Source organism: Aphis gossypii, chromosome 1, assembly GCF_020184175.1.
Source record: "Aphis gossypii isolate Hap1 chromosome 1, ASM2018417v2, whole genome shotgun sequence".
Classification (NCBI taxonomy): Eukaryota; Metazoa; Arthropoda; class Insecta; order Hemiptera; family Aphididae; genus Aphis; species Aphis gossypii.
In genome coordinates this window covers 28,022,914-28,036,390 of record NC_065530.1, presented here as the reverse complement: position 1 = coordinate 28,036,390, position 13,477 = coordinate 28,022,914, and the positions used below count along the sequence as shown (strand labels likewise).

The following is a 13,477-nucleotide window of genomic DNA, read 5'->3' as shown; positions in this document are numbered from 1 at the left end:
GTAATTTGCACCAAATTAAAGATATGTAATTATGTAATTTGCACCACCTTCAGGTAGTCGAAAATAGAATTTGTAATTTGCACCAAAATGATAATTTGTTTGTTCGATTATCGAGTATTCGATTTCGAAATATTCGATTATTCCTTGGTATCTTCGTAAACGTCAAGACTACTGACTAGATGCCAGATAGACACGAATGACAATAATAATTTTTCGGGATTTTTCGCCTTATCTGGTAGGTAATTACATATAATTTTTTTAATTGGGCAACTTTTTTTATATTCATAATGATACGATTTTATATAAACTTACAACGATATGTGTATAAGATCAGCTATTTTATAAATAAAACTAAGTTAAATTTATACTAGGATAATATATAGGATTATATATTATATAGTATACGTGCATATATGTATATAGGTATATGTATGTGTATCGTAGACCAAAACATGTAAAATATATTATGATGAATGTACATTATGCCCCTCCTGTGCTGTCTCATATTTAACTATTGTAAAGCTACGGCTGAATAAGAATATATGTAAGAGACAGCCAGTTCCCCGCGTTAACACCAGCGCACACGAACTCCGAGCCAGCCCAACAGCTTGTAAACGTTTTAGTTAGGTAAGAATAAACTGGATATATTTATAAGTATTTGGATCAATCCACATTTATTTGTATCCTGAGTACCATTTGCTCCCGAGCTACGGTTAACTTATATTCATAAGAAACCAACTTCTTCCCTGAATATCATATATTTAACGGGTCATCCCCGACCACGTTACAACATAATAAGTATATACCTATAATATTATGATAAGAGACAATAGCATGAGTATACACAAAAAAAATGAGTAAAGAAGTCATCCAATGATGACTCTTTAATGTTGATTTTTAAAAAGTTATAGGATTAGAATTTAGGTATTTAGACCTATTTTTTTTTTTAACAATTTAGACCTATATAATGGCTTAAAATCAATAAATATAAATAAGTACAAACTTTCATCAATATTTTAACAGAATTTGTAACTTGTTTGGTTGTTTAGCAACAAAAATCAATATTGTTATTAAAACAAATATATTGGTGTTAAAATTAAATTAATTTTCAAAATAAATTAATCAATATGACCGATACTTTAGTAACATTTATTAAAAATGTGTGTCTAAATTATTTAAATGTTGTCGTCGTGAAAATGCGCCCCACGAGATAATATGTATATTATAGTCTATTTAGAATAAGAATGCCCACTTTCGCGCATGCATACTGAGCCGAACGGCTCGAGCATGGCTAAATATGGGCGATTGTAAACTCGGCTCGTGTTTTTTATAATAATATTTAAACCTATTGTTGTTTTTATAATTTTTATCTTCAGTCAGTAAAATTAGTTGAATTCAATCTCATGGTGTATATTATTTTTATACATAAATAATTTATCTGTTAATTGTTTTCATTCGAATAAATCTAAGTACACTATTAGTTTTTTTTTTAAGTAGTTCTGTTTTACAAAAAAAATATTTTTAGTTTTAAATGTTTTTATTTTAATTTTAGTGTATAATTTTTCAAGAATGCGTAGTAATCAGACGAGCATTCGCGTCTGCGTTTTCTAATACTATCCACATGATTCTGAATCGCGGAAAAGACCAAGGAAAAAAAACAATAAAAAAAGAAGGAAAAAAAGGAAGAATTTTTAATTTCGATTTCCGATTTCTTTCGTCAGGAATTATTGATTTTTTTTTTATCTCACATCTACCATACCTGCAATAACATAGAAGTATGTAGCGGTCGCTGCAGGAGACGGAGCTAAAGAGCCTATACACTATGCCATCAAAAATAGTACGAAAAATTCTGTACCTACAAGAGAATTCTATCCCTTAACATAGAATGTAAATTGGTTGTGATAGAATACAGGTTAAAAACGTTGAGGAACAACTTATTATGCTCCATTGTACCTCAGTTTCGCACCAGAAAAAAATGTCACTTTTGCTCCGTACAATTCTTCTCCATCAACGTATTACTGAGTGTCAATCAACACGTTACGGAAAGAGCTACCTCTCCAAATCAGAGCTTGAATTTGGAAAAAAAAATTCGTTTTACGTTATTTTGAATAAAAACGTTTCACAAATTTTCCGTTTTTTATCAGAATTTAAATTTTAAGGAGTACATGTCAAACAAGTTTCATTACAAAATTTGAATAGCTTTAAAGTTTTATATTTTCATTAATAAAATCAAAAGAAAACATAAAAATCATTCAATTAGTTTTATTATAATATACATATATGTTATATACTTGTATAGTTGACTGGATTACTGGAATATGTTATTTCTCATCAAAATATATTCTTCTAATTTAGAAAAATAAATTACTTAACTACTAGTATTCAGTAGATAAGTTAAAAACAAAAAAAATAGTATTATTTATATAATATATTTAATAGTATAATTGAATTAATAATATTTTCTTTTTGTTTTATAGCAATAATATTTATTTAAAGTGTTTTAAAATATAATATACCTATTTTATTTTTTAAAATTGATATTATAATATTAAATAAAATTTGTATACAATAATAATTTCAGTAAAATTAAACAAACATTATAATTTATAAAATTAAATATAATAACAGATAGGGAGACAAATTACATACATAAAAAATAATAAGTATTGACTATAAAACATAATATTTTGTAAACTACAAATATATTTATATATATATATAATTCAGACATTGAAGTAAACTAGAGTAGTAATCAGATAAATTAATACAAAAAATAGTTATGAGAATATAATTAGAATAAAATGAGAAATTAAATATGAGATATTGGTATTTTTTTTTTATATATATAACTGGATATTTAATAAAATACCAAGATTTTAACTAACTATAGACAACAGATAAAAAAATAATAAAAATACACATAAAATATATAAAATGTGTATTTATATAATACATATTATATAACCACACACGTAAACCTCAGTATAATTTTAGTTCATAGTTTTAATAAATTCTATCGCAGCACAAAACTGTATCCACCAATAATGTTCTTCGCCTTCCAAACGATCCCCATAAAAACTATTTATATACTGAACAGTTGATAGCAACGAAGGGGGATTCGCCTAAAAGATAGAATACACCATACATTTAAAATAATACTTAATGATAAAGATTAGTAAATAATTATTTTAATTGTTACTACTTTTATTAGAACGTAAACGAGCACTGGAACTATATCATCAGCAGCTGGATGCATATTTCCATGTTCACCGGCCATTGACATCAGATTTAAAAGAGTAGTAGTGCATCGAAATACACATTGCAGTTTGTCTTTTGGTGTCTTATACGCTGAAATTGCTGAAATCTCAGCTTGAGCAGAAGGCCAAGGACATTCAAAATGAAATTTCTGAAACAGTTAATTGCATTTTTATTCTCCCTTATTATCATTTTTAAAATAAATGACTACATACTTTAGGTATACGTAGATCATTGTGGGTAGGTACTAAATTCTTGGACAAATTAGACATATGTTCTCGTAAAACTCTAAAATTACATAATAAAACATTAATGTTTAATATTTACTGAATAGTAGTAAAATTATAACAAAAAATTTCTCTTACTGATCCCTACAAAAGTCTGCATCACCATTAGGGTACATTGCTAATGTGTACACTCTACTAATAATCGCTCGTTCAATAGTCAATTTTGCATCATCAATTTGATCAAAACTAGCATCTACAACAATTGATAGCAAGAGTTGATGTTATGATATACTAATAATAAAATATTATGATACTTATTATTCTCTAAATTTATATCATTATAAATTTAGGAATAAGGAAAAAACTATTTTATAATTTAATAATCTAGAGAAATAGATTACTTTTCCAAATATTGTTGCGTTTCATTTCAATTTCAAGTGTCGACAAAAATCTATTTAGATGTTGATTTTTCTCATCGGCTAACTTGCTTTGTTCAAATTCATCAATAAACTCCAAAACCAATTGATTTTTTTGTTCTAAAAATATCTGCACACATTTTGTAATTAAAAATTGATGGCATACTTCACGATCACATTTGATTTGTTCCAACAGTCTAAAAAAACCAAATTCATTAAAGTTAAAACAATTAAATGCATATTTTAAAACAGAATTTAATGTTTAAGTACCTGTTTAACTGGGCTATACTAGTTAATAATGTTTTTCTACATTTCACAAGATATGTAATATAGGGTGCTCTGGATTTATAGTCTTCTTTTAATGCACCAATTAATTTTTGACAACTAATAAACAATATTTAAAGTAGTTAGTATGTACAATAAATTACAACCTGTACATTTTTAGAACATAAAATTTTTTAATGTCTTACCTGTGTGTATCAAACATTTTCATGCACCTAATTGTTTCATGAAGTCTAGCTGATATAAAATGATCGTTAAGATTGGTAGCTTCTGCAAGTTGATATTGTAACAAGCCAACAATTTCGTTATCCTTATCTCGCCACGTATTTAACTATTTAAAATAATTAATTTGTACAATAATTTATTATTTGAATTTAAGGCCTAAACATTTATTTTTTAATATTAATAATTGATATAATTTTACCATAGGTTTAGACTCAGTTTCATTACACCAGGGTACATATTGTATGTCCACAGTACTCAGCACAAGTCGCAATTTCTTTTTTGCATCATCAAATGAGTATTTTTCAAAATCAATGTTTTGGTTAAGCTCTAACACAGAATCTTCATCGTTTTTTGCAGTTCCTGATTTTTGACTAGAAATCTTTTCATTTGTATTCAATATATTGCTGGGCTTTTTACGGTACTTGGCCAATATGTCTTCAGAAGATTCTATTTAATAATAAAAATAAATTTAAAAATAAGTACATTTTCGATTAAAAATTAAAAACTGTATTCTACATATTAGATAGTTAAAATAAAATAATAATACACAAACCATCAAGAAGAAGATTTTCAGATAAATTATTATTCAATATTAATTCATTTCCACTGCTATTACTACAACCTTGTAATGGATCATAGCTATAAATAATATAATTATTAATATTTGTGTTTAGCATTTATTATAATATATTTTTTTATTTACCCTAATTCATCATTTCTGTACCATTTTCCTCGACGATTTTTAAAAGAAATTTTAAAGTTTTTGAAAAACCCTCTTTTATTTTTACTATCATCATCATATCCTTCTCTATCACCACGTTCTGCTGTTTTATCAAAACTTATACTTTTAGTGATTAAATTTCCATTATTTCCCATTTTTGTATTAATTGCCACTGCATTGGTATTAGTTTTCATTGTTACAACTGAACCATTCATCAACATAGGTTTGGGTTTAGCTCCCAGACTGCTGCCACTGCTACTAGTTGTAGATGATAAACTACAAGAACTCATATGTAAACCCATATTTGTATCACCATCATCGACTGAAGCCTATGCAGATTAATCAAAGTAACAGTATCTTTAATATTAAGATCTATAACATATAGAATTTTTAAAATAGGATTTACTTCTTGACTAGATGATGGTTGTGGTCTATGAGAAAGTTTGGGTGGTCCAGTAGGAGTTTGTTCACTAGAAGTGGACGCCATAGAAAATGCAGATCTAGATACATTTAATCCTGTTTCAGTTCTAGTTGATGGGACATCATCAGGGGAACCAACAAATTTATTAGTATTAGATTCAGCACTACTATCAGATACTTTTCGTCTTTGTACTCTATTGTTAAACGACAATGCATTTTCTGACCGTAAATTACTCTCTTGTTGTACTTCTACTATAGGTCTAAATACATTTGGCGCTAGAAATAAATATTAAAACTAATGTAATAAAACAACAGTAAATTTTTAAATGAAATAATAAATAACAAATTATAAATGAATTCAAGAGGATCAAATATAACAATACTCAAACTTAATCTTACAGTAATGATAATTTGAAGAATCGTCAGTTCCATCCATATCACCTCTACTTTCTAATTCATATCTTAACATATCGTCAGATCTAAAATTAAAACCAAACATGTTAAATTTTAATATCACAATGATAACTATGCAATTAGTTATAAAATGAAAATATATTTTAGTCAATTCTAAAAAAAAATGATAACAATAAAGTGAAAATTAATAATGGAGTTAAAATTTTTACCTTGCAACACTAGCTGTATCATCTGTATCAACTTCAGCCAATCTATCAGTGTCAGAAGCAAAAACATCTGTACTCCAGGCTTCAGACGCAGTTTCATTAATGTCTAATATCTAATTTTAATTATTTCATAGTTAATAAATAATAATCAATTTAAATTAAAAAACATTTAAAATAGATAAAAACTATTAACTTGTTGATTATTAGAAATAGTTTGTAATTGTGGTGGTGGAGGAAGTTGTACACTAATTTGAGATCTATCAGACTGATCGAGTATTTCATTATCACTTGCTAAAACATCCATACTCCATGTGTCCGATACCATGGATGACGTGGTTTCATCACGTCCCATCCCTTAAAATTTGTAAAAGTAAAACACCATCAAAATTGGAATTTACTATTTAATATTCTCAAACTAAAATACTTTTGAGTAAAAATGTTTAGATAAAATAATTTTTTAATAATTTTAGTTTAATAAAAAAAAAGACCAATAGTATTTTCCTAAAGGATACAACTTAATTGAAGCATTATAATTTTTGACAGAATTATATATTAGTCTAAATTTTAATTTATATTAAAAGCATAGAACCATTTTTATTATAATACAGAATATGAAAATGGAAATTTCTGTTATTTTTAAATATTATGAAATGTGGATTTGAAAGTATATAATTTATATTGCAACTCTAATAAAATATAAACATCATAATAAAAAAATAATCAAAAAGTATTTCAGATTTTATTAAAAACATGAATATCTTTACCTTGCATCTTAGATTTTATTTCAAATTTGCCAAATTTATCATCTAGATCGAATTTACATTGTTTTGCTGATGGATTTATACGAGCAGATGGTGTTGGAGGACCATTAACTATATCTTCATTTTCTGTAACTTGTGATGATGGTGTATCACGCCCTAATTCATCAAATAAATATAACTTAACACTTTTTTTTAAACAAAAATAAACAAAATTAACCTGATATATTTGGTGTTCCTCGTCCTGATACATTTGCAGAAATCATGTCTGATAAATTATCATTTTGATCCTGGTCAAGTTCCACAGATGACGGAACACTATGGTTTGATGCAGCCTCTGAGACAACTTCTAAATAATCACTAGTATTTCCAGTGTCCACTTAAAAAAAAAATGTGAAAAATAAAATATATTTTTATAAACAATGAAAACTGTCAATTTATTATTATTTATTAATTCTTACCAATAGATCCTTCATGAGATACAGAATGCAGAGGTTTTTCTTTTTTCTTCACAATTTCATATAGTTTATTGTTTTGCTCGCCATCTTCTAAGAGGTTTGATTTTTCAATTTCCAAAACCTTATGCTCAGGTAATAAACCGATTCCAGAGTTAAATGTATTCTCAAATGGTACAATTAGGACTTTTTGATCAAAATCTTTTTTAAATTTGTCATCATCATCATTAAAACCTTCAGAGTTAGAAAAATTTAAAATATTTGTATTTGGTAATACTTTTCCAAGAGATGAAGCAGCTAAAATATTAAATAATAATATTTATTTACTCAATAATAATAAAAATTATTTATAGAATTTAAAAAATATCAAATATTATAAGTTTAGTCATTAAAGTCATGCGCTGTGCATGTGTAGTTATAATATTTATAAAACATAATACAAGTAATAGTATTGCCAAAGAAATAAAATAAGAGAATATTACTACATAGTTTAAAGAGAAAAATGTTAAGTGATTGTGAAATACATCCTTATTTTGGGATTAATAATATCAACTAAATCATTATACCTAATGTCAGTGGCGCCAAAGTCCATATTGAGGTCGGAAAATGTGACTGGTAGGCCACTTTATATTAACATCATATAACTTGTATTATGAGTAAATGTATATTTCATATCCCCTCCCCTTAATTTGAATAATTTTTTTACGTCAATAGATATTGAGGTCGCAAAGTTTTAAAATTGCCCAACCCCATTTTAAAAACTTCGGCGCCACTACCTATTGTTATAGCTATATTATAGAAGTCTAATAATTTGTTTATACTCAAACACAAATAAACATACACTTTTGTAGTATAATCATTTAAGATATTTTATTTAGGTAATACTTTTACTTGAAAAAGAATTGATGGTAAAATTTAATTTATTAGCATGTATATTGTAAGTAATGACATTAATTTAATTACAATAAACTCTTGATAATCCACAGAATTAGATGAAGTATCAACCGTGGATTACTGAATTTTGTTCAAATTAACACAAAAATGCTTTAACATATTTTTATTAAATTATTACATTATTATTATTATTATTTATAATAATAAATTTTATTTTTAAAACTGTTAATTTCTTGTATATAATAAGTAGTTTTCTTATTGTGCATATACATAATTTACATTTTTTAATCTAACTCAATTCTGTAGAGAAACATTTTTACTGATCTTGAGTTTACTGTATATTAAATTATTATAATTATTATTATTATTTAGAAATAATATGTTTTATTGAGAATTGGCATACTTCTGCACATATTTAGTGTCGTATATAATACAATATATTCTATATTCTATAAACTAAATATAAAATTAATTTCTTACCAGTCTTACTAAGAATCCCTAACTTTTTTTGTTCTAAAGGTAATTGAAATTTATCATTTGAGTTATTATCAGGCCACATTATTGGCATATTCATCAATAAATCAGCCAATTCTTTTTTATCCAACTCACTCAATGTTCCATCATTGGAAACCACATTTAGGAAATTTACCTAAAAACGTCAATTTTAAATGTTTATAGCAATAATTTATTTTAAGTACTTACAAAAGTTTGGAGTTCCTCCTCAGTAAATAATGCAACGGATCGAATTAAGTTTTCCAACTTAACATTAGAATTAACAGTTAAATTGTCATCGTTTAAAGAATTCCGTGATGATGTTTTTAATAGGGCTTCCATTAAGCTAGAAATGCAATCCTTATTAAAGTGCTGATACAAATCTTGAACTTTATTATCAATTGGTTCATATTTGTACATAGCCAACATTTGAATAATATTGGCCACTTGAATAAGATTATAACGAGCAATTTGAGTAATATCGGCATCAGTAATTCCATGTGGTTCGGGATTTATGATTGCTGGACAAATAAAATATGTAAAAACTAGATTTACACAAATGCCATAGATCTAAAATAAAATATAAATACATTAGCAATTATACATCTAAGTTAATATAATACAATTTAAAATCCAAATACCTGTTTTTCAGTCAAAGTACTTCCAGCAGTTAATAATGTATGAATTTGTCTCACAAGCCAACATACTGAACTCGGAAAGCAGTAAAGATTTTCATTGAGGCTGTTAATAAATTTTGAAGCAATTGCTACCAACTGCTCTACAATAGATTTTCTATAGTTTTGTAGTTTTAAATTATAATCTGAACTTTCACGGTTGCATATTCTAAGATGAGAAAATCTGAAATTTTAAGTTAATTTATATATGACAAATAGATATTAAAAACATTGTTTAGATATTTGATTTTATTTCATAAAAAAATAACAAATTATTATAGTAAATATTATTAAAATATAATTGGATAAACCTACCCATTACTATAGGTTTATAAATTATTTTTTAATTAAACAGAAAAGGAATATTATGATTAAAACTAAGATAATAAGCTATATAAAATTAATTATTATAGATAGATAGTACATTTTTTATTTTATAAATTAAAATAATTGTATTAATAAGGCTTAACTTTAATGATTTAATAAAATTGTAGCGCATTAAGCAAGTGAAACAAAGCATTAAAACAAATTTCAAGATAAATGAACAAATAAATATTTTTATATTGTATTTAGGTTTAGAAATAATTGTACACATAATGCAATTTTTTAAGTTTGATATAATACATCTCAATTAATTATAAGTTTAAAAACATTTATTTTATGCATCTATATTCTACATACTATATTTAATTATATGTTTTTGTAGTGTTAGGCTGCCAAATTCCAAATTGTCTACTAAATTTGAATAGAGTATACAAGAAAATTTAAATCCAGTAATTAAATTCAATATATTTTATTTGTAAAAATAATAAATAACAATTGAGTGGATGATTTATTTACCTCAGTTGAGCTTTATCTGGATCAATGTCGAGGTACTTTTCTTCATCTTTTAACAACTCCATAATGGGATCATGGAAGGCAGCAGTCAAAAATAACTTTGCAGAAAATAAACTCCCGTGGAATGCTGAATACAATCTTGAAAAAGCACATGATCCGTGACTTAATACCCTAAAATATTTAAGCATTTATTATTATTTCTTTATTTGAAATTTTCATCATTCTATTCAATCAAAAGAGCAAACCTGCGAGGGTTATCTGCAGGTATTAATTGTAGCACAGCCAAATGTCTAAGTAATTTTAATATTAAAACATTATCTTCAGCCATCAAACAAGATCCAAACACTCCAGATAAAGTGCAATTAACAACCTCTGGCATTTTGTTAGTAAATAATCGATCTCCAGCAGCTAAACAGCTTGCTAGTAGTTTTGGATTTGTACGCAATTTTTGCACAAGAACACCAAACCCTTGTGCATTCTATAAACAAAATGTATTAATTAATTTGTTATTTATTGTATGAAAACAGACTTACATCATAGCCAATTGATTCATGAACTTCAACAAAGTGTGCATCATCCAAGTGTTGAGCAATTTCACAACAATCAGCAGGAGTACAATCAGGATTAGACAAAACTAATTTGTTGAGATTAATTCGTTGTTGAGTTGTTATCCATGCTTCTTGGGCCAATCTATTTGATACACTGGTCACCTGTTAATAAAAATATTTTTTTTAAATCAAAATTGGTTGTTAAAAATAGGTCAGTCAAACAATTAAACAAAATATAAACCTCATAAGTCTTTATATAATAAAAATTATGACTGAGCATGAATGAATATTTTAAAAACATATACCTGTTCATTCAATGTTTGCAAATTGTTCAATTCATATTGAGTGAAAAGTCGTTCCTGTCGCATGTGCGTGGCTAGTTCCATAAGATCTTGCAATAACGTTTGATCCTCCATAATTGCTTTGGTTTTCTATTCATAAAATGGAATCACATACCTAATTAATTTATTTCGCTGAACAACAAATTGTGTAATTTATAAAATGAGATTAGGTATCTCAATTGCCAGTAGCCTTAGATTTAAGATCTTCATTCGACAAGACATAATCCCAGAGATAATTCCGTATAGTCAGTACTACGGTACTTAACAATTATTGAAGAGAATGGGTAGATTAAAATATTTTCTTAATTATAATAAATTACACAATGTCAAACATTGAACATATGTGTTTGTTTAGTGTCATAATTTTTTGTTTTATCATTAGAATAACACAATAATTATTATTACTTCTGTGGTCACGAACTGCAGACGATTAAAACATTGTTGTTTCACAACAACAGGTATCCAGCAATAATCATTTTGGTCAATCAAAAAACAATTAAAAAAATAGTAATAATAATAATAAATAAATAATTGTTCCCGACGTCGTTCACAAAACGATTCTTCTTCGATTTGTGGATTTTACTACATGAAAAATTGGGATCGTTTCTCGTTTTAACACTACAATAGTACAATTTGCAAATGAAACCGAAACCATGTAATTAAAAAAATCAGGTAAATAAAAGAAAATGTCAAGATATCGACGATAGCGACGGCCGACGGCACGACTCTTGACGACTGATATTTTACGCTATTGAATACTGATAACGGAGTAGGAATAATAATAAAAAAAAAAAAAAAAAATCAAGCACGTAAAATATTATGATCGGCGGAAGTGGGCCGAAAAACGCAATACCATGGACTATACTTGAAAGTTTGAAACACTTCTCTTTTAAGTTTCACAGGCTATAACTGCAGTTACAGCTGCTACCACTTACTGCTATTGCAAGATGCAGATAACGTGCAATACCATTATTGTTGTTGTTGTTTGAGTGATGTTGATCGTACGCATTTAAGTTAAATATTATATAAAAAATATAATGAATGGACTGCGCGTCGCGTTATCTATACGGCCGTAATGGTTTGCCATCTAGCGGCATTCTTCCGACAAACTTATTCTTAAAAAAAGCATTCCATTCATAGAATTTCTAGTAATAAGTAATTGGCAATTTTTTTTTTTTTTTTTACTTAAATAACGACATTTATTATTAATTCTTTATTAAGTTATAACTAATGTCTAAGATGACGATGTAAATGCCTAAATTATATAGCTTATTTGTAAAGGGTAGTTTCCATTGTTACAAAATTATTTTAATGGAAATACTGTATACAATTCTCAATTATTCTTTTTTTTAGTATTATTTCTAAAAATGTTGATAGCAATTTTTTTGCTCAGTCAAAAAGCTTGAAATTTTAATAAAAAGTTCTTCATACGTTCTTTGTCGTAGGGACGATTTCATATTGAACCTAAAAAATCTAAAAAGTGTAGCAACATTTATATTATGATTTATACATGGACTTTTTACAAAATTATGTATTATATTACTGAACAATATAAAAAGAAAAATATTGAATAATTACAATGACAATTTCTTTTAATAATTCTAGTACAGCTAGAAGCAAGAACAAGGCCGTATTTACGCCTAGGGTGGCAAATTTTGTAAGAAATGGAAAAAAAAATCACTTAAATATTTACTACATTTTTTTTCTTTGGGTAGGGGCGGCATATTTAAAAGAGCCTAGGGCGGCATCTGTTCTAAATCTGGCCCTGAGCAAGAAGCAAATATAGTTCTCTTTTGCATCTTTTAGGTTTATTATGCTGATAAAAAAATATTTATAGAATTGAGATCAAAAATGTTTTTTAAAATCCATTAATGAAAAGTTTAAATTTTTAGTACTTCAAAATGTAGTACAAAGTTCCTCTTAAGAGAACACAACACCCGCATTTGTTGTTTCCATCTTACAAGTGTGTAATAAGTAATAACTAATAAAGCAAATCTTTGCTAAAATGGCTCATTAATTCATGTTTAGTTTTGTTAGCTTTTATTAAAGTAAATCAATTCATTATGAATTTTAATGGTTTAAACTTTATCTGTATTCTTATGTTTATTTTTAAGAACATAAACATGAACTGTTGAGTGTATATTTGCTAATTATGTTATATAAATTACATTTATCACAAATTCCACTTAGGAGGGTGGGTGAGTTAATTCATTTTCTATATTTATCATAAAATAAAAATGAAAATAATGATAATAATAATATGCCATCAGCTGATTTTCGATGAGAAAAAAATGTTAACAGAGTCTGAGTAG

At 26.6% G+C, this 13,477-nt stretch overlaps 1 protein-coding gene across 4 annotated transcripts; it reads right to left on the bottom strand.

The window, feature by feature from the left end:
* Positions 1-2,410: 2,410 nt before the first annotated feature.
* On the bottom strand, positions 2,411-12,181 carry LOC114121612 (GTPase-activating protein and VPS9 domain-containing protein 1). Of its 4 annotated transcripts, none has more exons than XM_027984021.2 (25): positions 12,101-12,181; positions 11,130-11,255; positions 10,810-10,986; positions 10,522-10,754; positions 10,280-10,447; positions 9,407-9,623; positions 8,976-9,335; positions 8,754-8,922; positions 7,386-7,676; positions 7,145-7,303; positions 6,931-7,083; positions 6,360-6,520; positions 6,170-6,279; positions 5,946-6,025; positions 5,533-5,822; positions 5,109-5,455; positions 4,959-5,044; positions 4,605-4,852; positions 4,369-4,511; positions 4,169-4,282; positions 3,884-4,095; positions 3,621-3,735; positions 3,471-3,543; positions 3,203-3,406; positions 2,411-3,122 (listed from the first exon to the last, which is right to left on the bottom strand). In XM_027984021.2, exons 2-25 carry the CDS (start codon positions 11,238-11,240, stop codon positions 2,991-2,993), a joined length of 4,353 nt encoding a protein of 1,450 aa, XP_027839822.2. In that variant the 5' UTR covers positions 11,241-11,255; positions 12,101-12,181; the 3' UTR covers positions 2,411-2,990. The 4 variants fall into 4 exon arrangements, with proteins under 4 accessions (XP_027839822.2, XP_050066406.1, XP_050066417.1 ...); XM_050210449.1 differs by lacking the exon at positions 12,101-12,181 and adding an exon at positions 12,019-12,037; XM_050210460.1 differs by lacking the exon at positions 12,101-12,181 and adding an exon at positions 12,019-12,037 and having other exon boundaries at positions 7,386-7,613.
* Between the last annotated feature and the right edge of the window lie 1,296 nt (positions 12,182-13,477).

Excerpts from the sequence above, each read along its gene's own strand:
- LOC114121612 (XM_050210449.1), bottom strand. Across the intron at positions 10,755-10,809 it reads ATGAATCAATTGGCTATGAT|AATGCACAAGGGTTTGGTGT; the intron begins GTAAGTCTGTTT and ends TTTTGTTTATAG. Across the intron at positions 10,448-10,521 it reads CCTGCAGATAACCCTCGCAG|GGTATTAAGTCACGGATCAT; the intron begins GTTTGCTCTTTT and ends TAAATATTTTAG.